Source organism: Emydura macquarii, unplaced genomic scaffold (genome assembly GCF_026122565.2).
Source record: "Emydura macquarii macquarii isolate MOO-44397 ecotype Brisbane River unplaced genomic scaffold, CSIRO-AGI_Emac_v2 contig_1390, whole genome shotgun sequence".
Lineage (NCBI taxonomy): Eukaryota > Metazoa > Chordata > Testudines > Chelidae > Emydura > Emydura macquarii.
In genome coordinates this window covers 8828892-8855594 of record NW_027131527.1, presented here as the reverse complement: position 1 = coordinate 8855594, position 26703 = coordinate 8828892, and the positions used below count along the sequence as shown (strand labels likewise).

The following is a 26703-nucleotide window of genomic DNA, read 5'->3' as shown; positions in this document are numbered from 1 at the left end:
TGCTCAGTGATTAAAATCAGGATTTCTGGTGTTACTTGAGTCCTGTATATTTTAAATGGAGATAGACCTGACTGCACACATGTACATAATATATATACGAACAACTGCACCATACATTATTTTCCTCTCCAAACATTAGACAGCTCAACTTCTACAATGTCCTGAGATAAGCACTGTTTGGCTGAGGAACACCAAAATTTATATTTTGCCACCATGTAGTTCCATTTCCAAACCTACCGAATAGGGGTCAACAGAACAGGGCCAGATAAGGACAAAGTACTGAGCAGGTAGTCAGGGAAGGAAGAGATCAAGAAGCAAGAAAGGGAGTTTATCAGGGCAGGGAGCCAGAGCAATCTTGGGAGTTGAATGAAAGTAGAAACAGGAAGGAGACCATTTAATTGAAAGTCTCCTCTTATAGCATGCCATATACCTGCTCCTAACCTACTTCCCCCTTTCCCACTCCAGTTCCCTTCCCTCAAAGTGGATATAGTCACTTTGTCAGGGTTCTGCAGCTAGGAAGCGGGGCAACCAGAGGATGCAGGGTTTAAGAAGTACACTTTTAAACATCTTCCCCTCTCCCAGCAAACACAAAAATTATCTGATCCTCTCAAGAGCAGAACCACAGTTCTGCCTCAGTTCTTCTCCCCCCCCCACCCCCCACCCCCCCAAAAAACAAACAAACAAAAAAAAAACCACTGAAAAGTCTGCTTCTGTCACAGACTGCTTTAGCACTAATTTATTTTTTAAGTCTCTGGATGACAGAGGTGGCAAGTACAACATTTATTCAGTCATTTTGTGTAAAATAATGCCCAACTTTATGGCATATGGACCATAATAATAATTACAAAAAAGCTCTCAACCATGTTTATTCTAGCACTGCTGCTTTCAACGACACAAGAGGCTACTTACTACACAAGATTGCTGATTATGCTTTTACAGTCACTGAAGTTCTTATCAAACATTATATTGCTTTGTATTATCTGTGACCTTATGCGATAACAGAAATAAATGGAAGCAGGTGACTGCATAATTAGTTCTACATATTTGATATAGAAGGATGTCTACATATTACTACTGTAGCATTGAGTATTTTAATAGGGATGCTTGCAGTCAGAGTCTACTTTAGCCACTGATCTAAACAATGACTAGCAATATCTTTGACAATAACATTTGTTTACAAAATGGGTAAGATTTTTCTGGACTAGTTTGAGTATCTGCTATCATGACTGAATAGTTACAGTTGGGGCTTTTTTCAGTATGGTTTGTAAGACAAATTAAGCTTAAGGTAGAGGGACTACTGGCAGAATCCAAAATGAGGGACAAAACAGCAGCAGAGAAATAAGCTTGACAACATGGGAATAATTTCCTTTTAACAAATAAAAAGTTTACAGCCTCGGCTTCATGACTGTTACTTTTTTTGCTGTTTCTGATGTAAACTATTTATAGTATCAGCTTCCTGAGAGAAAAACCATCTAAAAGGAATAGAGACTATTAAGCAGTTTAAGTCAAAGTGTAGACATTTTCTATACAATATAGCAGTCAATATTTGGATATATAAAAGGTCTAACTTTTGGAATATATCGTTTTCAATACCATCTTACGGTTGGTACTGGGAGATCCACAAGAATGCTAGTACACCAGTACATCTTCCTTCACCACACTGCGGCCATTCACTTACTCAGCAGCCCTCCCATCCTCTCCACCAACACCTATTTTCCCTTGGTGCACCCAGGAAAGGATGTGCTGAAGCCCAGATCCCAGGTGCCAGGGCAGGACACAGCCTGGATAGCGCAGGGAGAGATACCATGCAGCTCTACAAGCCCCAGAAACCCTGCTTCTGCTAGAAAGACCCAGCATCCAAGCTGCAGCCCCTTGCCCTGCTGCTTCCTTGTCCTCAGCTTTTTCTCCCAGCCCAAAGCACTGGGACACTCCCATGGACTCCCCCACAGGGCAGGAATGTGGGCATTGCAGCCAATTATTTCCCGAGAGAAAAGAAGGTCCCTGGTCTCAGGCAGGTTTGCAGCGAGGGAAGAAAGTGCTGGGGCTGGATGGACCTTTCCCTGGGCAAGTCCCAATGAATCTTTCCCTAGCTACAGCCTCACAAATCTGCCAGTGGCCAGGGCCAATCGCCCCAAAAAAGTTGTCTATATGCATTATGACAGTTGTGAATATCTAAATCCCATTAACATTATAGTTAGTGAAACAGGATAGCTTCTCAGGAAAACGCTGCTAATAACCCAAAGTTGCCTTCATCAAGATTAGTAATACCCAGTATCACTTGTATCTTCTGACAAGTTTCTTTGGTGGGTATTTTTTTATTAAGTGTTTCTTATGAGCATTTTGAACCCTCTGAAATTTAAGTAGCCCCACTGCAGTTGTTTCTAAAAATTCTACAAGGTTCTTTTCCATTAAAACTGTTATTAGACAAATGTTTTAAACAATTACTTGCTTCATTTTCTAAAGAATCATGTTATTGAAATGTAATTATAGCTTAATAGTAGGGCTGTCAATTAATTGCAGTTAATGGATGCAATTAACTCAAAATAAACTAACACTTTTTTTTTTTTTTTTTTTAAACGAGTATTAATCTCACACTAGGGTGCCATGCTCACAGGGCACCACCGCTGCATCTCTGGGGCAGGGGTGCCCCTCTTCCCCCCCCACTGCTCTGCTGCTGCTCCTCTCTGTAGTCTACCCCTTCTGCTCCCCACCTTGTCACCAACAAGAATAAGCTGTTTGGGACCAAGAGCCTCCCCCTCTGCAGCACAGAGCAGGGCTGAGGGGCAGCTGATGTCAGGGTGTCCCCATCTCCCCACCCCTGGTACCCAATCTCTGCTGAGCTGGGGAGGGGATACAGGGAGCCTGACTGGGCTACTGCCCCCGAGTCAGAAGCAGATTGATGAGTGCTCTGCTTAAAGACACACACACACACACACACACACACACACACACACACACACACACACACAAGATATTCTATTATTGAACAACAGTGATTAGAACTACAATTAATCACGTCTTTTAATCTTGCAATTAATTTTTTTTACAAAATCATTTGACAGCCCTATTTAGCAGATTTATTACAGTAAATGTTTAAGCTACATGGCTATTGCATACACTAATAAAGGTGAAAAAGGAAACTTGCCAATCACATTGTGAGACAAGCTCTGGTATTGCACAAAGCTACTCTTAGGTTAATATGAACATGTATCATTTGTGATCAGGGAAGCAGCTGTCCCCATAAATTCAGCAGATACAGCTTACACAGTTATGATTGTTAGCAAGGTCTGAAGGTGTAATGTTATAGAATAAATTAGTAGCTGAAAGTCCCTGTGTTGCACAGGTAGGCCAATATTCCACCATCTATGCAGTCTTCCCCCTACAAACAACTTGTTTTATGCAAATTAGCTATAGAATCAATGTGGTGATAACTAAATCAATCTCTGATAACTCAATGGTCTAGGACTCTTGGCATAGCATTGATATCTCAGGACACCCGCACAAGCCAAAATGGCTCACAGGTTAAATTGTAAGATAACAGACTTCCAAACCTAGTGACTACATAAGTTTCAAAGAACCCTCAACCATGCTTGTAGCTCTTTCCAGCCATTCACACTGATTCAGACTTTGCAGGTGTCGAGTGACAGTCCTGCCATCTTATTCTATAGATACCTACTGGCCAGCTGCAGAGTTGAGTCTCTCCCCCATTGGCCATTAGAATCACAGAAAATCAGGGTTGGAGAGGATCTCAGGAGGTCATCTCAAAGCAGGGCCAACCCCAACTAACTCATCCCAGCCAGGGCTTTGTCAAGCCTCACCTTAAAAACCTCTAAGCAGGGGTGGCCAACCCATGCCTCGTGAGCCACATGAGGCTCTGTGTTCTATCAAATGCGGCTCCACACATTGTATGGGGCACCAAAAAGTTTTTACTCTCAAATGTGAAATTGACAAGTTGCCACCAAAATTGCAAATTTTCGGTGGAGGGTAAGGTAAATGTGGCTCTTTGCGATATCTATACCTATTTTTGGGCTCTTCGTCTCTGACTGGTTGGCCACCCCTGCCTCTAAGGATGGAGATTCCACCACCTCCCTAGGTAACCCATTCCAGTGCTTCACCACCCTCCTAGTGAAAAACATTACAGCATCTCAAACCCACAAAACATCTCCCATGTGTTACTAAGCTGCAGGAAGGGTAGGCAGACAGAGATCCAGCCCATACACGACCACAGGCTGCCTCAGGGCACAGGGACGTGGCTCAGACGGTCACACCAGGGAGAAGGGGCCCTGGGGACACAAAGACCCTAGAGGCACATTCCCCAGGACCCGCCTCTCTCCCTTCTCTCCACACCCTCCCCCCCCGGGATGCCAGGCGATAGCAGCCAAAGCTAAACAAGGGACCGAGCCGGGGACACCAGGCCGCCAGCTACCACTGGCCCAGAAGCAGAGGGGCCACGGGGCGACGCTTTGGCTTGACACACAGGACGGTCCTCGCGTCCCACCTAGACGCCACTAAAGAAGACGCTAAGAACAGCCCCAGGGAGCTGCACCCACCGGGAGCTGCACCCACCGGGCGGGGAGCTCAAAGCTGCTCTGCCGCACGGGCGGCGAAGGGCCTCGGAGGAGCCGCCGAGGGCGCCGCTCTATCGCCATAGCTCTGTCAGACCGACCCTCCCCACACAGACCACGAGACACTCGGGCTCCCGAAAACGACTCCCCACCCCTCACACCCCACGGCGACAGGAGGAGCCCCCCAGCCCGGCTCACTTACACAACCGCTCGGGAGATCGCCCACGACACCATCTTGTCCGAGACAGTGATCCCCCCTCACCGCCAGCGGTAGCAGGACTGTCACCACCACGACTCCAATGCACTCCCCAGCTCCTTCCTTCACAGCCCTACAGCCCCAGGCCCAACCTCGCTCCGGCAGAAGACACGCCCCCCTCCCCCCCCCTTAAATAGCTGCAGCACAAAGCGCGGCCCCGAGGCTCATTGGGCTGCGCATGCGCATGAGTTACGTCCGGTGGGCGAGAAGGGGACTTGATGATATACTGCACCAGTACAATACGTCTCTAGACTCTTATGGGGTTGGGGCCCTGGCCTTAGTTGTTCCGGTCCCGGACTTGGGCGGGGGGGGGCGGTTCTGATTTCCTTCTGCGGGACCAGAGCGGGGCACTGCGCTGCTATCTAATCCTGCCTCTGCTAGACTGGCGTTTAGGGCGCCTGGCGGAAGCCCCAGGGGCGCAGACGCGCGTCTGTAGCTGTGCAGGGCCGACGGGAGGGAGAGAAGGGGGGATAATTGTAGTGGGGGCCCAAGCTGTGGGGACCCAAAACGTCTGTACCTGGAGTGATGGGGGGGCTCATTTCTCTTCACAGCCCCTGGCACGACACGGACCAGAGCCGGTGGAGACAGGACCCCGAGTGCGGTGGGGGTGTGTCAGTTCAGTCAACATGTTAAAATAATTCAAGCTGTCAAAATAGGGAATGTAGAAACATAGATTGACATTTATTAGGCTTTTCACAAAGCCTTTATAGTCCTTCTGTGAGGGACTATAAAGAATCCATGAGTACTGGAATGAGAGGCAATAGACCATCAGATTAGAAACTGACTAAGAAACAAATGCCATGTATAGGAATGAAACATTTTTTCACCATGGCAAAGGTTAATAGTACAATGCCTCTATGTACAAAGGGTGGTAGTTATTAATGATGTGGAAACAGGTGTGAAACAGCGAGGTGACAACATTTATAGATGACATTTAAGTCAAGCTAAAAAAGACTGTGGAACTCAAATACATAAACCTAGGTGAAATGACAGTGCAATAGCAGATACTCAATATTGATAAATGCAAGTTGATCAACATAGATGGAATTAACTGAGCTACTCATATCTTACTGGTTTCTAAATGAACTGCATCAGTTTAGGAAAGAAACTAGACAGTTCAAAGAAAATCTCAGCTCAGAGTGCAATAAAAATCAAGCAAACAAACTTGTGGGATATATAAAAAGTGATATGACAGTGTTAAGTCATCTCATAACTAGCTGGTGTGCCCTCACCCAGAACACTCAAGTTTTGATCATACTGTTTCTAACAGGATATAGCAGAAGCATAAGGGGTTCAGAGACAGGCAATAAATTTCTATATGAGAAGAAATTGGGACCACTAGAGACACAAAAATAATGGTATAGAAAAGGTAATCCGGGAGCTTCTACGTTACCCACCTCTGCCAATACAAGAATAGGAAATGTTGACAATGTCCTCAGCCCAATACAAGACACAAGAGGACAGTGTCTATGTAGGAATTTAATATGAGGATTAAGATTGTTAAATAATTACTTTAAAACCCAGTTTATTCAGTGACTTTTGGGGGGGACTGGAAATTGCAGACGAAGTTCTATTTATATCCATATTAAACTGAAAATTCCTTACAGTTCTTCAGAGTGCTTAAGTTTCATTGTCCCACTATCATTTAACAGCACTATGGCAAAAAAACTTAAGATAAATACTGCTTCTGTTGAATGTGTTGACTAGTGATTAAAGCAGAGGACTGGAGGTTGAGATTCCTGTGCTCTCTTCCTACCTTTTCCATTGATAGACTTTGGGGAAGTCACTTAACTTTAGTGTCACCATCTGTAACAGAAACAACTTCAAGATATGTTAAATGGGGATAATGTCTGCCTTGGAGCAGCTGGGAAGTGGCTTAATTAGTTAGTGTTAATAAACTACTGACTTCTTTAGAGGAAAGTTGCTATGTAAGTGCAAAAAAATGGTTTTCATCCCATTAATGAGTGCTAGAATGGAGAATGCCTTACTTAACCTGTCCCAACCAAACCAATTCAGGTATTGCTAGTTTCACTACCATATAAGCACATGTTTTACCACTGTGTCTTTTAATTAAAAACACCTTTCAAAACAATACATAGAAACAAAGCAAAATGGCTGGAGGTGGTACATGCAAAGAAATAGTGGACTAAAACAACAAAGTTAACAAAAACTGAGTATTTTAAGTTTTGACTATATTTCCCTTGTAAGCGTAAAGTTTCATAGCTCAGAAAGCTGGAAGCCAGTGTAAGATAAATCTCTACTCCCACAGTGATTGTTACTCTTGTTTAAGGACTTTGGGAAGAAAAGCAATGGTGGTTACAGAATAAAAAATTAATTTAGACTGTAACTCAGGATTGCAAGGGATAACTTGCACAAAAAAGGGGATAGAGGAATGTGCTTGTTGCAACATCATTTAATGTACTGCCTCTGAAACTAATTTTTTTAAATGAGCTTTCCCAGGTAGGATTTTTCTGGAAAAATTCATGAAATGAAAGCAGAAATCTAGTCCTCCATTTATACACACTTCAAATAAGGAAACATTTCCAGTTTTGCAACTAACAAGGCTGACTTCAACAGTGAAGCTTTCAAGATATAAGTAGACTAAATTACAGATTAAAATTTAGGATCCAATTCTGTAAGGTGTTCTGTGCAAACAGACCCTTTTGCACCCCCATTCACTTCAGTGGAGTTCTATAGGATTCTACACCACCCAGTGCATAATGCAGGATGGGTGGGTTAAGTTTCCAGCAATTACATTGAACTAATATACAATATCACTCCTTACTGCAAGCAGGGTATTTGTTAACATCTCACAAAGATCCCTCCCAAAAAGAATTAAACATTATTGTACTTATTTGATGTAACTATATTCAGTAATTTCATAGGTTGCATACTACATTTTATTTAATACAATCACTGTCTGCTTAAGAGAGAAAACTATTCTTTACACAAAAGGGCTATCCCCTCCTCCAACCCCCATAACCTTTTCTGAAGAAAAGGATTTATTTTTCTTTTGTTGCCATGGAAACACTGTCCATAGTGGAAAGCAGAATTTACATTTAAAGACATTTTTAAAGCTAAAGGTAGATGGCAGTTAAATGTAATTTCTCTTAAGATAATACTTTATTTTGTAGGATGTTTGAGACAGATAGTACATTACAACAAGACTAGTAATTTGTTTAGGTCATTTAGGAGGACAAATGAAAAGAAGCCATGAAAGATTCCCAATACAATATTTTAATTCACATAAGCCATAGATGACAATGGACAGTGGAAAAATAAGATGCAAGTTGAGAATTAAATCCATTTTATGTATTGCCTTCAAACTCCTTGGTGGTCTTCTATTAAACTAGAAATCCTAAAACAAAAAGAACAAACAAACAGAACAAATCCCACAAAACTTTGGCCATCTCGTTACGAAAAAACTTTTCACAAATCTGAGATATCAAACTTTCTCTTTTCATAACTAAGAGTTTTTAATCACAGTATGGTTTAACTGTATTTTGATAATCCCTTTTATCAGATGCTTGCCCTTACTTTCCTTAGTCTCACTTGTAGAGTGCTTTAAATATATGGACATTAATGATTAATCCTCGACAATCTTTTGAAGTGGACAAAGTGTTTTCCCCATTTCACAGCTGGGGAGACAGACATTAAGTGACATGCAGAAGGCTACTTATTGAGTTTGTGGCAAAGCCTGAATTATCTCAGAAATTCTTGGATTTCAATCTCTTAGACCATGCTGTATTTTATAATATATCAATAGGATACAAGATCTCATGCAAAATCTACATGTTGTGTTCATTAACTTCATGTATTTTCTTCTGTTCATGAAAGCCTAGCAAATTTAGTCGCTGATCAGCATTTGGGCAGACCCATGCTCATGCAGAGCCCCAATGACTTAAAGGGACTCCCCTTCTTGCAAGAGTTAACCTCTCGGTGCTTCCAGACATTCTGCTGAAGTACAGCAGCTGAAGCTTTTTGTAAAAGTGAGATTCCCAATTGTGACATTTCTTGCTATGATATTGTGTTCTCACATGATACCACATCACATTATAGAATCAGTCTGTTATAACTGGTAATTAACATTACTATGTTTTATAGTTTCCACAAGGACAGTGTAGCCTGGGCTCTAGGAGTCCATAATGTATTTATAGAAGTACAGTAACATGACACCAGCAGTCTCCCTAAAACAAAACAAACAGTTATACATTTTCCTCCTCCTGTTCATGAGGTGGCACGTTCTTACAGTTAGAGTATTATTTGATTTTGTAAATACTTACTAGTTTGGACATAGGGAGAAAACCAGAAATTGCAGTGTTACAAGTTCTCATGCTCTTAATAACAAGTTTCAAGTCAGTATGTTTAATGTTTTTCTTTAAGCTCCAGTTCCTAATGTGTGTAAAAATCTCATTTTGCAGTTAAAAGAGGTTGCAGAGAAAAGCTTGAAAATATGAGCCCTAAAGTCTCAAAATTTAACAAGCTAATAAGACTATCTAGAGTTTGTTACTTTTAAAAATCATATAATTTTAAAACCAATTTCATGAGGTTTTAGGGCCTGCCTGCCTCAATGTTTGAATACTTATAAATGACAATACTGAGTACACTGTTGAAAAAGTGTTTCTTTACATTTTGCAGAGCCAGATAGTAGTAGCTCTAAAGGGCCAGCACCATGAAGTCATGCTGGGGAAAAAGTACAAGTAAGAGAGTAATCCTGAATTAGTGAGGTGGTAGGGATCAGGCCGTCATTTAAGAAGGTGAAGAGGTTTTTTGGGAGTGGTGCAAGAAAGAAAGCTAGTTCTCCAAACCCCCAGTACTGTGTGTCTTAACCACAAGACCATCTTTCACCTTACTGAAAGAAACACAAAGCCCTACCATCTGGAATTAAATCATAATTTGAAATTAAAACAATTTTTATTAACTCAGGATTAGTTTGTTTTGAATGCAACATAATGGAACATAAGGAGCTCCACTTGTGTGCTTTCCATGAGGTATCTGAAGCAGAAGTTGATCTAATTGTAAGTGCAAAAATTAAAATAGTATGGTACCTACCATTTTAAAAAAATGACAGACCAGTGTAACATATTGTTTAGCACTTCTTGTACTTGGAAACTTTTATCTTAACAGTTTAGTCCCTAATTATGGATTAGTCATTTTGTTCATTTTAAAGACTAGTTCATACTAAGGCTGTGATGAGGTTAAGTGCCCTTCCCCTTTCTTAATGGAGATGGAAGAAAAAGTTTCTGGAGTTCCTTTCTTACAGGAAAGAATATCTGGAAAGGAAGGGTGGCTCATTTTCAGGCCTATAATTATAGCTGCAAAATCTTATGGCTATACTGTATTATTGCTTCCATTGTTAGAGGGAATCTGGCAGTGTAGTCTCTATGAGTTGTGAGTGTGAAGAGCTTCTCCTTTCTCCACTTGTTGTTGAGAGCGTATTAAAATAATAACTGTAAAGCGGTAGTGCTACATCCAGACCACCCCTACTTGAGTAGTGCTTCGCTGTACTTCTAGGCTGTAGGTTTTGTGGGATGGGAGTGGCTCTTATGTCCTGTGTCTCTGTCTTCCTTGTTTCTACATTTTGGTAGGCTGCATTACAAGCTAGAAGGACCCTAAATTTCTTTTTAAAACCAAATCCTGTACCAGGAATAGGAATTTCTCTTATACATGCAAAATAAGGGGATGTGCTTTTTTCCAAGGCTAGGTGAAGTTGAAGTTAGAAAAGAGACTTCTCTGGGGCTGACAATACAATGGTGACAGATAATATATTTGAAATTACTTGCATGGGGCCAGCTAACAAAACTCTTTGATAGGTAACATGGGAGCTACTTGCTCTGGCTGCAGAGAAGTATGGCTCAGGATGGCTAGTCTCAGCCACATAGCCTTGTACTGTTTGCTTTTCTGAGTAGAAAAATACTGGAGCTGATCACTCACTGGAAGAAACTGATTGAACACTTCAATAAGTTATACACCCACCCCTTATTGAAGAAGCCACACATTTTTAGAATAAGTTGCACACACTTCACTAGTTGGTACATACGGGACATAGATTGATGTTTGGAATTTATGTACTGCTTTAAAAACTTTAATGTACTTTAATTTAAATACACTTTGTACTCTTGGCATTTCTGATATTCAGAAAAGCCCATGCTATGTTAGAGTCTACTCACTATGCATGTGTGTACACCAGCTGTATTTTAGGCTAAGCGCAGCATTTGCCTGTTGAACTAGTTGATAGATTTGATTTAAACTATAAACTAGATACAAATTCTCTGGCAACATTTAAAGCTCAGTTCAGCACAATATCTGATGTGTGGAAAGCCATGACTTCCTATTCATGTTGTGCTAGATTTTGGCTATCAATCTGCTATGAAAGGCCGAAAAAACAAAACACCAAGAGGATAATTCAGTGCTCTATGCCCAGGCCATCTAGTTTCTCCTCTCCCGCAAAAAAGCACAGTATGATCCACCAAGGGAGTAACTTCATGACTAAATGGACTGCTAATCTGATCCCATAAGGCAATTCTTATGCACAGCAAAAAATTAATTACGTTAGACATAGCTCCCAGTCCTAGCTTGTGATAGGCCAGGCTACACAAGTATGTTAAAGTTATTGATGATAGGTGTTGAGGACCACTCTTCTATTCCATACATTTCTTGTTTTTCTATGGGAGGATTACCTCCTTTTATCTCTTTGATTAATTGATTCCTTTCCTTCAAGTCAGTTTTTATGGGCACATAAAATTGATTTTCATAGATTTTTAAGACCAGAAGGGACCTTTAGATCATCTAGTCTGATTTCCTGTCTAATATAGGTCATATTTCTGAATTTAACTCAGTTATCTCTGCATTGGCCCCAATAATTTGTATTTGACTAAAGCATATGTTTCTGAAAGCATCTAGTCGTGATTTGAAGACATCAAGAAATGGAGAGTTCTACCAATTCCCTCAGTAGTTTGTTCCAAAGGTTAATCACCCTCACTGTTAAAAAATTGTGTGTAGTTTTAATTTATCTGGCTTCAGTTTCCAGCCATTGGTTCTTATTATGCCTTTCTCTGCTCAATTAAAGAGCCCTTTAGTATCCAGTATTTTCTCCCCATGAAGATAATTCTACACTATGATCACGTAAATTCCAGATTTTTTGATAAGCTAAACAGTTTGAACTTTTTAAGCCTCACTGCACAGCATTTTTTTCTGTCCCTCAAATAACTTCTGTGGCTCCTCTTTACACTGCCTCCAGTTTTGCCAGTATCATTTTTGAGATGTTAACATCAGAACTGATCACAGTATTCCAGTATGCATCTAACCAATGTTATATACATGAGTAAGTTCGCTTCCCTATCTCTATTCTCCCCTTTGTACATCCAGGATCACATTAGCCCCTTTTGCCATGACATGACATTAGGAGCTCATGTTCAGCTGTTTCTCCAATATGACTCCTAAATCTTTTTCAGTCCCTGTCCCTCATCCTGTAGATATGGCCTGGATTCTTTGGCCCAGATCCACAAAGGGACCTAGGTGTTGTAATGCTTGGTGTCATGGCATCTAACTTTTAGACACCTTTAAAAAAAATCACAGGAACAATATCTACTGCACAAAGCCTGAGTTAGACTCCCTAAACAATAAATGGGGAGAGATAAGCACCTTAGAATGTGATCCAAGCCAATGGGATATGTCAATGAGAGGGGCGTGTGCGTTAAGCCCCTGTTGCCCGTCCCTCTCATGGAAATAGGCACTTAAAGTTGTGTTGCAGGGAAGTGCCTGTCTCTGCTTAGTGATCCACAGACAGGACCCCTTCTCCTGGAATCAGGCAGCTTAAGTGCCTAAGAGTTTCTGGGGGAAAGAGTTAGGAGCTTGCTTCACTTTACACACAACAGCTGAGGGAGGAGTTGATGGTCAGATTTTGTATAGGAACTGATGTAGTAGATGGCCTCTGAGCACACCTACCAGATCAGGTTCCATATATGAGATACGTGACCAAATGCCTATCTTTCCCCTATTCGTGAATCACTCTGGGGCTTAGGTGAATGATAGACATCTGGACGCCTAGAGTGAGGCAGCTGTGTGCCTGCTCAGATGCAGAAACTTAGGCACAGAGGGAACCTTTCCCTGAAAACTTAGGTACCTACAGGGTTCAGTGGAAGTTTTGTGGTTCACGAGGGAGCCTAAAACTGGGACCTAGGCACCTAAACCCAAGATTTAGGCACCCACGTAGCTTTGTGGATCAGGGCTATGCTAACAACAGGAGCACCTGAGTCCCTTTGAAGCATCCCAGCACTGGCTGCTCATGGCAATCGCAGATCCTCTGCCCCCAAAGGTAAAATGTACCCCCGTTTATTAGCTTTACCTTAAACCCCTGCTCCTGTAATACACATAGCACTTGTAATGAAACAAAAAGTTTATTTAAGAAAGAATGGTGCATTAACTAAAAATGAGAGAGTGACAGAAACAAATAGTTACAATACAAATCAATATTATTAATAAATGTAGACCCAGGATTCCATTTTATTGTTACCTTGATTAATAAAGTACGTTCCTCCCTCTGCCCCTCTTCTCCCCACAAAGTTCAGTCTGGTGCAGTGCTGGTTGGCTTCACAGGAATCAGGATGCAATTTTTCATGAGAAAATGCCTGCACCCGAAGATGTATCCTCACTTAAATGATCCAGAGGGTCTTTCTCTCCTTCTAAGATACTGAATCAGTCTTTTGTCTTTATTTACAGAGTGAACCTCTTGTCTGTTGTAATGTAATATTGGAACATTTTGTGACTTATTTGAGGGGTCCCAGGAAGGATGAGGTGGTACCATTCTTTAAAGCACTATGACCCTGCTAACTCTTTCATTTTTATCCTGTCTTCAATCCCTGGCAATAGGTTATGAAGTATTAGGAAATCTCTTATCTACTGGAGAAGATGACACTGTTTAATAAAAGCCAGTATTCATTTATGAAATAGTGTTATATTCACAGCATACAGAGAAGTTAATAAAGACATAAAATACTCTTTCTATAAGATTACAGTGTAACACTTCTTTGTTAAGGTTCTGGCTTTTAAGACATAAACAAGAACCAAAAACAGACGGACTGCTGCTAGACCAGATCACATGCTTCCCCTGCAGAGTTTCCTGGCCTGCAAGCAGGACCAGGAAAACCCTTGACAATTTAAAGTGATAACTTACAGTTTTAACAGTTTTCAATATACCACATCCAGGTAATGCAATAATAAATCAGGCTTTTTAACACAGTAACCAGACTGGGTGAGTAGCTGGAACACAGTTAACAAATATAATATATAATTTATATAATATATAAATATAAGTTAAAAATTTTAGTAAGATCTTTGACACAGTGCAATACAGGAAACAAGTATATTGGAGAATCATGTGGATAAGTGAAAGTGGTAATTTGCTGACAGATGGGTAAAAATTGTCATTAGTGTAAAGTGCCAAGTAAAATTTGGTACTGGAGCAGTTATTGAGTATATTCATTAGTGATCTTGATGAGGAAAGTTAACTCAATAGTGAACAGGTCTATATATAATATATGAAGTAGGAGATAAGCGAACACTACAGTTATATTAAAAATACAGAGGAAACTGGATAATGTGAAATATTGGTCATACCAGAATGATGCAAAATTGAGTATAAGGAAGTACAAGTTAATCCTTTGGGGGAAGAATAACTCAGAACACAGACCTATGTAAATGTTTGTCTAGAAAGCAGCCATGAAAAAAAGAGATTTGAAAGTAATGGTGTGTAACAGCTCTTACTCAACCAGTATGAGACCCTTTCCCTTTCCTCCATTAAGAAAACAAACTGGTGCTTTCAAATGATCCTACCCTTCTAGTGTTTGGTTTATTAACATAAAATAACAATTAAACAAAGAAATAGAAATCCTAACTTTCTTTTCCAGACTCAGCACTCATGATGTTCCTCCTGGCCTCCTAATTTGTTCTTAGGGGTTTTGCTCCTGACTTTCTCTGACCATAGCAACAGACAGACCTTTCATTTTGGCTGGCAGCAAAGCTTCTTACCCAGAATCACCTGTTGATCTGTCTCTCTTCCCACAACCCCCTTTACCCTGGTATCAGGCTGGCTCACTCTGTCCTGGACTAAAACTACATGATGCCTGGTCATTAGTGCAAACTCATATCCATCAACTAGGAGGTGGATAAGTAGGCACAGTTGAGGCTGAGCCAACTCACATTCAAGGGCCAGCCCAACGTGTGATATGCTGAATAATAAAAGTGAATCAATTCACTATTCACTGTGATAAAAAACAAAGGACCACTCTGATGACAGCATCAGATAGGTTCAAAAGACAAACAAATTGCTACATAGACTTAAGAAAGTTATTACAATGAGATTAAAAAAATCAAATGTATCTTGCCTGAAAATTATTCTGGGTGAGGGGGACATAATTCTTCTTACTACTTTTTAGGTAACCATATAAAGCAGTGTTTCTTAACCTGGGGTTTTAGAGGGGTCGCAAGTGCAGAGCTGGTATTGGGGGGTGGCAAGAAAGGCAATTGCCTGGAGCCACAGGGGCGCCATGAAACTAAGTTACATGCCTCAGCCCCGTGGTGGTGGGACTCAGGCTTCAGGGGTACAGTAGTTTGGAAAGGTTAAGAACCACTGATATAAAGGTACATTTAGCTTTGATCTCAGGGAAAATATTTTGACAGTAAAAACAATCAGTATGAAACATTTTGTCTGGTGAATGAATTAAGTTACATAAATACATCATAGAATCTTTTCTGTTTGATGTATGGGATTGAACTATATAAATTAGGTAGATAGATTAGGTAGTTGAATGGAACTTCTTGACTATCATTATCCATTTTTGTTTCTGTAACCTTTCTTTAACCAAGGAAACCTCATGCAACTATTATCACCACCATACTCTAATCAGAACTAAGGGCCTGATCCATCTCCCAATGAAGTCAATGGGAATTCTTTGTATTGATTTCAACAATAGCTAGCTCAAACCCTTTGGTAAGGGTTAGTAAATCTCTAGGAATGTACAGTACTGTATAGATCCTTCTTTTATAGGAGAAAGATTTAATTATGGAAAGTTGATTTAATATTGCTCTGTTGAACTCCCTATAAACATTCAAATAAAACTTCAGTTGCAGAGATGGTGGTATAAACAATATCTACCTATCTTAGAGGGTTCTCCTTTTTTGGCATACAATCTCTGGTTGGAGGAGGGCTTTTGTTTTTTAAGATGTTAATTTTTTTTAAGGGTGATTTGTTTCAGGGTTGTTTTTTGTTTGATGGGTTGGTGTTTTATGGGTGGAAGGAGCTATTAATGTTATGAGTATCATTCTTGTGATGGAATGACCTTTTTGAAGAGGAAGGTTTACTATGTATCCTAAAGATAGTCATACCAGGGTATTACAATCTTCAGCAAACACTGTAAACCTCCTTCTTTGAAAAGGCCTTTCTAGCATAAGAATGATATGATATTAATGTGCCTTATCTTCTCTGGAAGGTTGTTCCATAGCCAAATCCCCTTAACTGAGACTGGTTTGTCCCCAGCTGTTACACATTTCCTCTTGGGCTTTGTGATCTACATTGTGCCAGAAGAGCACAGCTGTCAATTTCCCTGCAGTTCTAACCTGGTCAGGGGAGAAGAGCCTGACTTCTACTCATTCATCACCTCCTTGGTTACCCCCTGGAGGACCAATTTGATTTTTAATGTATATGAGGCTTAATCCATAAATTAATCTGAAGATTAGTATCAAAACCTTCGGATGGCATCAGAAACTGACTGGGAGCCAACGAAGGGACTTGAGCACAGGTCTGATGTGCTCATGGTGACCTAAACCATGGAGAAGGTAGGCAGCCACATTTTGTACCAGCTGGAGCTTGCATTCTCTTCACATTTAGCTTCAGATGCAGCTAATTACAGTAATCAAGCCTGGAGGTGACAAATGCATGGAGGTTACAAATGCAGGTCCTTACATAGAATGAAGGGCTGAAGTTTTCTAATGAGCGGGAGGTAAAAAGAGGGTATTTTTAGATGTTAATGCAATGTGGTCATCCAAGCTTTGAAAGGAATCAGACAAAATTCTGAGGCTTCACCATACCAACAAATAAAATCTATACACCTTCAATGGAAGCTGGAGACATCTTGGCTAGTTCTTCAAAGTGTTTTTCTGATCACTATCATTTCAATCTTAGTGCATTCAGCTTGAGATAGCTGCTCTTCATGAAAGAGGTGATCTCTTGTAGGCATTGTGACATTTTAGTAGTGGTGGTGGTCAGATCAGTTGAGAATGAATTGACTGTCATAAGTAGACTTTTGGCTGCTGAGCCCATGGTCTCTCTCACTATATATTTCAACATCTCAAGAGACTGAGAGAGAGGGGAAATAATATAGATGCTTGTGCAACTCTGCAGGTGAAAGCCTTTGGAGAAGAGGAGCACTTACCCATCACAAGATCCTGAACTCTGCTCAAGAGCAGCAATTGAAGCCATTGGACCATCTCCTCCTCCTATGTCATGTAGGTAAAATTGGCAGAACCTTGTGGTTCATCATGTCAAAAGCTGTAAGGTGGTCCATAGTATGAGCATGGAGATCTTACAGCTGTCTCTGTGCTATGCCCTGGTCTAAAATCTGATTGAGAGGCATCCAGGGCATTGGCTGATCTCACATATTACCAGAGCTTGGTAGTTTCTACTTTTTCAATTATTTTGAAAGAGGCTGGAGTCTTCAGGGTCTAGTTATGTCATCTTCAGGATTGGTCAAACTACTGAGTGTCTTAAGGAGTTTGGTAGGTGTGCTTCTCTGAATGGGGCATTCGCTATTTCCATTAGCAGTAGGCATAAGTGCATTTATAGTTGTACATTTATACAGGAATAATGTTTTCTCTTCATTCTACAAAGGAAGCTCCTAATTTGATCTGATTTCCTCTTGCTTTATTTTTACCTTTCTAACTTGCCTTTCATGTCATGTACTGTACACAATCAACAGCCTGCTATCTCCAAACCTCTCAAGAATATCCCATCTCAGACATCTCTCCCTAGGCCCTCCCGCACTCTTATCAACTGTGTTCACTACCACTGAATGTAAGGAGGAGGGACAAAAGAAACACAAGGGAGAAAAATATACAAAAATATGGATTTTGAAAGTAAATGCATTAAATGTAATTTCAGATCTTTATCCAACCATACATTTAATGTGTAGTTTGAGCCCTATGATGTCACCTACTTGAAGACAAATTCTGGATGATGTGGTTGTACAAATTTACTGAATAATGATTTGACCAGTATAGTGCATTTCAACACAGGAGTTATACAGCCATTTGATACTGAGAAATAATCTGATGAATGAACTGTATTCATTCATCTGTACTGTACTCATATCCCTTTATTTCTTTATATGTTTTCTTTAACTGTTAGTAAGGGGTCAGTCATCATTCTACTAAAAGTACAGAGTATTCTGGGGTAAAATGTCCTATAAATCTATTTTATAAGCCACCAATAGCTCTTAATTTGGAATATATCTGCTGGTTAGTAGAATAATGGCTCCTTTTTAATGCTTTCTGCACTCTTGGTAGTGTGGGCACCGTAGCTGAATGCCAACAACTGGGAACAAAGGAGGCAGGATGTTCTAGTAAATAAGACAGAGTTCTGTTTCCAGCTCAGTTGTTGACATTGGGCAGGTCACTTACCTCCTGTGCCTTCATTTCCCATTTCTATAATGACAGATATTCAGGTTTATAAAGTCCATTGATATCTATAGATGAAATGTGCTTATATAAGTGTTAATAAGTATTTAAGTGTCGTGTGTGTCCTATGGCCTTGATTGCACTACTGCACCTGTGTAGATAAGGCATGTCACAATTCTTGAAATACTGACATGCACCTCCTGCTGCTTGGGCATTGCAAAACCTGTAGGGGAACCTCCCCATCACTATAAACAGGAGTCTCCAAGTCAAAGAGTCTGACTGCATTTGAAAGGGAAGGAGCTCCTGGCTCCCACTCCTTTCAGTTTAGTTACCTGATTCCCTAATCCTAGGAGGAGTTGAGAATAGCAGTACAAGCCACTTGACTGTTCACCTTCAGGCTTGTCCAACCTATCCTACCCAACTAGTGCCAAAGTCTGCTCTCTCCTTGTAGGATCAGAACAACCCTGAGGGCAGTTTCTCTGAAGTCTTCCAGGAATCTCTTTTGGAAACTGTAGAACTACCACCTTCTCTCTCCCAAAACTGCCCAGCAACTGACTGGAACTTCCTGCTTTTAAAGCCTTGTTCCAGCCCTGAAATGATTGACAGAGCTGGAGGGGTGGGTCCAGCCTTGCCCACAGCAGCTCTTTAACTCCTTTGTCACTAGTGCGGGTTTATGCACCCTGTCATAGGCACTCTACTGGAAGTCTGGAGACATGAGTTCTATTATTGTCTCTCGTGCCACTCTGCTGTGCAACCACGGGCAAGTCACTTCACCATCTCTATTTCTTCCCCCACCTTTTGTCTATTTAGAATGTGAATTCTTCAGGGCAAGGCTCTCTCTCACTATGTTTGTACAGTGCCTAGTAAAACGACTCTCTCCAGTCTCAGTTGGGGCCCGTAAGTACTACTGTATTACAAACAAGGATTGTAAAGAAAGCTACAGTCTGTGTAACAAGGCACATATAGGGACACACCCCTTTCACTAATTCTATTATTCAAACATCTTTTGGTGATATCTTACTCACCAAAAGCAGAACTAAAATGTTGGAATTGGAAGGTTCAGTGGCAATGCTAGTTTGCCATGCTAGTTTGTGAATGAGGAGGGAGTCAATTAATTGTAAAAGAAGATCACACAGAGAGTAAACAATACTCTTTACAGATACCACTGATGGAGCTGTACCTTGGTGAATTACAGCAACAAAGTGTGCTAGTATAGACAAGGTCGAAGTGCTTTACAAAGTGCTTGCTTCTGTGTGAGACATCTTTGGAGCAGGAACAATGTCTTCCTATGTGTTTGGTCAACACCTAATATGATGGGGCCCCAATCATGCTCATGGCTCTGAATGCTGTTGCAGTATAAATAATAAATAGCAATGTTAGCCATTTCATGGCTAGGCTAAGAGTCTGATTTCCTGAAGTGCTCAGCAGTAAAACTCCCATTGGAATCAATAGGAGCTGCAGGTGCTCAGTGTATGTAAGTAACTTGCCCAAAGTCATACACACTGTTAGTGGGACAGCTGGGAATGTAGTGAGAGAGAAAGCCTGACTCTCGGGTCCCAGCTCTAACTTCAAGGCCACACTGGATTTGGGATTAATGACATGTCCAGTTGACAATCAGTAGCTGATTTATTACCTGGGGTGCATCGATGATCCTGCAGTGTAGATTGCCTAACATTTCCCATTATAAACGTTCTTCTGACTGAGAAGGTCCTCCAGAATTTGCAACAGGACTGAAATTGACAGAATAGCCCTGGGGTCAGGAAGATGAATTCTGATGACTCCATGGAAATCCATTTGCATTTGGCCAAGTTAAGGTGGTGGTCTAGACTTGGTGCCAAAAACCATTCTATTAATGCCGTGCATGCATCATCTTGATGTCTCCCTCCAGTACGCCACACAGAACAAAACCTCCAGATGGGACACAGACAAAATGGTGGTGGTGTCTCTTTCCATCATCAAAGTACTTTTTGGCACAGGGCTAGGAAGCAGGATCTCTAGATTTCTTCTAGTTGTTAATGTTAATCATTCTGACCGCTCCATAATCCTTATTATTGAGAAAGGCTTTATACCCCACTGAGAAGTTAACAAACTGGGAATAGCGCTAATATCTAATCAGACACAAGACTCAGTCCCTTTGCCTAACTATCCCTGAGAAAGATTCTGCAAAGTCCTTGTGCTTGACTATGCCATATGTAAAATATTGCAGTTCATGCCTACATTATTCACTGTTTCAGTGTCATGTGCAGTGGCGTACCGAGGTGGGGGGAGGGCAACCCGGCCCAGCCCCTCACAATGCGCATCGTGAAGGGCCGGCCTGCCTCCCCCAGCCCAGGCTGGTGGAGTGAGGCCGCCCTGTCCGAGCCGGTGCCAGGCTGCGGAGCTAGAGCAGGAGAAATGGGCGCCGTGCAGCAGGTAAGTGCGAGGGACTGAGCTCTGCTGCAAAGGAGGAGGTAAGCGGCGTGTTCCCGACACTCCCCCACAGGGCAGCTGCGAGATGGGACTGTCTTGTGGGAGCAGGGGACCCTTCCTGTCCTGTGAGGGAGGGCCAAATTGCAAGCTTGGCCCCAGGTGCCGGAGACTCATGGTACACCACTGGTCATGTGTCTTCCTCTAGTAGCTGGGCCATGGAGAATAACAAACTTCTGCTGCTGCCTAATTACTAAATACCTGCCGTTACTCCTTTAGCTCACCACATAGCTGCATTATTCAAACCCTGCTAATGATGTATGACTCTGTGTGTGTGTGTGTGGGTGGGTGGTGGGGGTGGGGTTGTTAGTTTTATACAGTAGGATTTGTTTTTGCCTTTTTTAAAGAACAACTTAGGAATTTACGTTTTTAAAAGTGATGTTGAAAAATTGTTATTTAAGTTGCAAAGTCAAGCATTCAAAAGTTAAGAAATGTCAGAATTTAAGATTTCTAGGCAAGATTAATTCAGCTTCATTGTGTATATGTATTTTGATACATTTTAAATTACAGAATCACACAGGACCCCTCCCTCATTCATTGCATATGCTGGAAGGTGCTCATGGAAAGCTTCATGGTTGTGTAGTGAATGAAGTTACTGTTTGTGGGACTTCAGTCACTGTAGAACTTGGAAGATGTGTTGAAAATAAGCAATCTGCAACTAAAAGAGAAAGGATGGTCTTGTAGTTAAACAGTTGAATGCCTGCTAGTAGAACTTGGTTCTGTCTCTGGCTTGGCTATGTACTTCCAGAATGACACTGTGTTTAAATCACTTGAATCAATTTTTTTGCAAGTGGATTCTAATTATGTGATCATAATTTGTGAGATGCCAGCCTTTTCTGCTGATTAAATGACTAAGTGAAGTCTAATGTTTGACCACGAAAGCCGTTTGTTGCCAGTGTGAACAGTACCATCAACATTTTTTCAATTATATGAAAAAGAGGAAGATGCTGTGATTTGTGAAATCATAAGAACATTTTATTTTTTGCCCGAAGCGTTGGAAAATTCAGTGCAGTTGTTTTCTCATACTTTCTGTTGATAATCCCTTTGGGACAGGACATAAGTAAGTAACTATTTTAGGGCAGATTCAGATAATGAATAGTTGTTGGGGGGTGGTTTATGTGGAAAAGAATTTATCTGAGTGGACATATATAATATCAATGTTTGTTTTTTCCATTGCTAGGATTGTCTGAAATTTTTCCTTTTACTGTAAGTCCTGATAATTGAATTGATCATTTGCAGCCTTGAGGCATTTAGCAAATGTAGAAATAAAATGTCATTATCATAGGTTTGCCATTAACACCTGTCTACAAACAGATTGTGTTAGTGACTGACAATGCCACTGAAAAGATATTGTTTATTGACAAGCTTTAAAACAAACTACGAAACTCAAATTTAGCTAGGACAGAAATAAGAGGCTAACAGTATGTCACAGTTTAGAACTTTCTGGAATACCTGAATAGGCTGTACTTTCAAACAATGGTGTAGATGGACTCCATTATCCTATGTGCATTCACCAGAATGATGCAGTTTTCCTCCTCTGCAGCAGCATCACCGCAACACTGTTCTGCACCGTAACCATGGCAAGACCATATTCATTGAAAAACATGACTCTGGATAGGTAGAATTTTTCCTGGGAGGGCTTTTCATTCAGTGAGAGAGATGGTGACCTCATCTGGCATGAATAATTCTGCAGGGATGGGAATGGTAAATAAAATAAAAAACCTTCTACGATGAAACTAAGAAGGAAAGCAAGGCAGGAATAGCAACATCTTACCTTACTGTTGCTGCTGCTTTCCTTACCTTTGTAACTCTTGCTCCAGCTGCAGCAGCTGTAATAGGAATACTCCATCCATGGATTGCTGCTGCTGTACTTCCCAGGGCAGCAGCAGCAGTCGGAAGAGCAGACGTAACATGTTACTATTATTGCTGCTTCTCACTGCAGCCCCGTCTCCCGTAGGAGCAGCAGTTTGTGGTGGCTGCCTTCCCACTGCAGCTCCTGCTAAAGCAGACGTATTTGCCTCCATCGCAGCATCAGCCCCCACTGACTTCCCCAGCCAGGTGTAATATTACAAACTGCTACCGTCACAATTTGCTACTGGTAGCAGTTACTGACATCTATGGACCATGTTCTTATTTGCTGCCCAGTCACAATTTGCTGCCTTTGCCTTTCACTATCCTCTGATCCAGGGATAGCAAGTTATAATGGATGGGTGCATGCCTGTCATAACTTGCTGCCTCACACTTTGCAATCCTCTGGTCCAGAGGTAGCTAATTGTGATGTTTGGGGATACACCTGTCACAATTTGCTAGCTCTCACTTTTTCCTGTCTCTTGATCCAGGGGGTGGCAAGTTGTAATGGTTGGGGGCATTCCTTTCACAATTTGCTATCACTGTGAAATCTCTATTTTAAATTTGGACACAAATAATGAAAGATGTTGTAATTTGGGAAAGCATTCTACAGAGTTAAACTGAAGGGCTATTGTATGTAAAACCCTGAATGAAGGTATTGTGTTCTCTTTATTAATCTCTTTCCATTGTAGATTAGAAACTGTATGGCCTATAGTAAACAAACATTTAATGCACACAAAATATTGGAACTAGTGCAGGCCTGCCGACAGCAATTCCGGGCCCCAGGGCAGAACAGTTAAAGACCCCCACCCCTAGAAAGGGATGGCTAAGTTTTATGACCATGGGTGGTAGGTAAGGCTTCCCCTCAAGGAGGCTAGCTCCCTGTCCCACCTGACCTCTTCGCATGAGACCCTGCCCACACGCCACTCCCACTCCGCCCCAGGCCCCTCCCCTCCCCCACACAGCTCACTTGCCAGCATGTCCCTCCCCCCCAGTTGGTTTCCCTCCTCTCTTCCACACCTCTCTGCCCCCAGGTGGTGAGTGACAATATGGGCGAGCTGAGTGGGGAAGGGGGTGTGTGGAAGAGAGGAGGATGGTGGGGGGGGGGAGGGATGTGGCGAGAGGGCTGAGCGGGCAGGGGGTGGGGTTGGGGCCTGGGGTGAAGTGGGGGTAGATTGTGGGCGTGGCCATGGGCAGAAGAGGTGGGATAGGGAGCTAGTTTCCCTGAGGGGAAGCTTCACCTGCCGCCTATGGCCCGGGTCCTTTTAAAATTGCCCCCCGTTGGCGGTACTGAATTAGTGTAAAGCATTGTATATGGTATTTGAAATTCTTATGAATACATTTTAAACACAAGCTATTAGGCAGAAAATCTGCCATTGTTCTTTACAGAAGCACCTCTCATTAGCTCATTGTTACTGTCAGACATATCGATCAAGTTTTCAGGACAAAATTTGCACTTCTCCTACTTTGGCACAAACATGAGCATATTGCCTTCTGCTCTCACTCCAGAAACATTTTCTCAGGTCTTTTCTTTATTGCTAAAACCCAAGTGCCTTGTCCTCACCTTAGTTATCCCAAGTTAAACAAAACTAAAACCTCCTTTTTTAGCAGTGAGGAAAAAACTTTGGAGCTAGAGTTACAAAGGCACTTAGGCATTGCAGTGCTCAGTATCACAGTGTCTGGCTTTTGAGTACCAAGAAAGTCACAGGAACATCACTGAAATTCAGATCCTTTGTTACATACCTAAACTCCCTACACAATGAATGGGGACAGAGAGGTGCCTCACAGTGAGATCCACAGAAACCAGCGTGTTAGGTGGAGAGCTTCATAAAACAGCCAATGGGAGATGCTGACTGGAGGGGTGTGTGCTAAGCTCCACCTCCTCACAGAGTTCTGTGCTACAGATAGGTGCCTAACTCTGCCTGCCCATCCCTCAATGGTAACCCCTTTCCTGAGTCAGGCGGCTTAGGTGCCTAAGCTGTTTCTTGAGAGAATGAGATAGGCAAGTGCCTAATTTAGGGTGACCAGATGTCCCGATACTCAGGGCTTTTTTTTTATATAAGCAATTATTACCCCACACTCCCTTCCTGATTTTTCACACTTGCTTGCTGATCACCCTAGCTTAACTCCACACAAACAGCCAGAGGAAGGGGAAGTATCCATCTTGTTTCTTCTAGTGCAGTGGTTAGAATACTTACCTGGGATGTAGGAGATCCCTCTTCAAATCCTTTTTCCCTGTTGTCTGAGGATGGGAATTGAACCTCAAGTGCCCATATCTCAGATGAGAGTGCTTTAACCCCTGGGCTAGAAGTTATAAGGTGGATGGAGACCTATGTCCTCCTCCAGCCAGATTTTGAATGGGACCTAATCCAGTAGGCAGCTTCTGTGCACACCTACTGGATTGGGCCCCACAAGCAAAATAGCCTCCCCCACAATCTTCCCTGGTTTGTGAATCGCTCTGGGTCTTAAGAGGTATATAGGCATCCAGATACCTAGAATAAGGCAGCAGTGCATATGTTCAGAGGCAAAAACATAGGCACCAAAGCAATTTTTACCCTGAAAATGTAGGCACTGAGTGGGTTTAAGGGCTGGTTCACACTTACCGCACGATTAGGCGGCGGTCGACAGGAGTTACGCAAACTACACAGAGTAGTTTGCGTAACTGACATCGACTGCTCTGCTTCCCTTCTGCGCACTGTTGTCACTGCGTTGAGCCCATCGGCTACTTGAGGGGGTGGACTTACTCAGTTGACTTCCTGATCGATTGAGCAGGTCTCACTGACCGCTCAATTGATCAAGAAAGATCGATCTGGCAGCGGCGATTTTGTCGCCGTCAGTTTGAACATAACCTAAGTGCCTAAAGGATTTGGCAGTAGTTTGGGGAATTGCTTTGGAGCCTAACATTGGGACATAGGCACCTAAACCTTTGTAAATCTAGCTTTAAGTCTCTATTAAAAGGAACAAAGATGACCCAGGAAATACAGAACAGTCAAACTAACTTCAATTCCTGGAAAGATACTGTAACAGATTATTAAACAATCCATTTGTAAGCACCTAGAATATAACTGGGTAATCGGGAATAGATAGCATGGATTTGTCAAGAAAAAATCATGCCAAACGAACCTAATTTCCTTCTTTGACAGGGTTATTGGGCTACTGAATAGGGGAGAAGTAGTAGATATGATGTATCTTGAATTTAGTAAGGCTTTTGACACTGTCCCATATGACACTCTCATAAACAAACTAGGGAAATGTGGTCTAGAATCTAGACTCCAGATTAAACTACTATAAGATGGGTGTACCACTGATTGGAAGACCGTACTCAGCGAGTAGATTTGAATGGTTTACTGTCAAACTGGGAGGGCATATCTGGTGGGGTCCCGCAGTGGTCAGTCCTATGTCTGCTACTATTCAATATTTTCATTAATGACTTGGATAATGGATTGGAGAGTAGACTTATAAAATGTGCGGATGACACCAACCTGGGTGGGCTTTTAAGTGTTTTGGAGGACAGGATGAGAATTCAAAGTGATCTTTACAAACTGGAGAAATGGTCTGAAAGACATAGGAGGAAATTTAATAAGGACAAATGTAAAGCCCTACACTTAGGAAATCAATTGCACAAATACACAATGGGAAATAACTGCCCAGCAAGCAGTACTACAGAAAAGGATCTAGGAATTCTAGTGGATCACAAACTAAATATGAGTCAACAATGTAATACTGTTGCCAGAAAAGCAAACATCATTCTAGGATGTGTTAGCAGCTGTGTTGTAAGCAAGACATGAGAAATAATTCTTTTACTCAGCACTGATAAGGCCTCAGCTGGACTCCTGTATCCAGTTCTGTGCACCACACTTTGGGAAAGATGTGGACATATTAGAGAAAGTCCAGAGG

General features: G+C 41.8%; 1 protein-coding gene across 1 annotated transcript in view; it reads right to left on the bottom strand.

Annotated features, from left to right (window-relative positions):
- REEP3 (receptor accessory protein 3) overlaps positions 1–4896 on the bottom strand; it is a 66088-nt gene extending 61192 nt beyond the window's left edge. Inside the window, exon 1 of the mRNA XM_067552591.1 lies at positions 4768–4896. Within this exon, the coding sequence (XP_067408692.1) occupies positions 4768–4799 (32 nt within the window). The 5' untranslated portion in view covers positions 4800–4896. The remainder of the gene's footprint in view (positions 1–4767) is intronic.
- Between the last annotated feature and the right edge of the window lie 21807 nt (positions 4897–26703).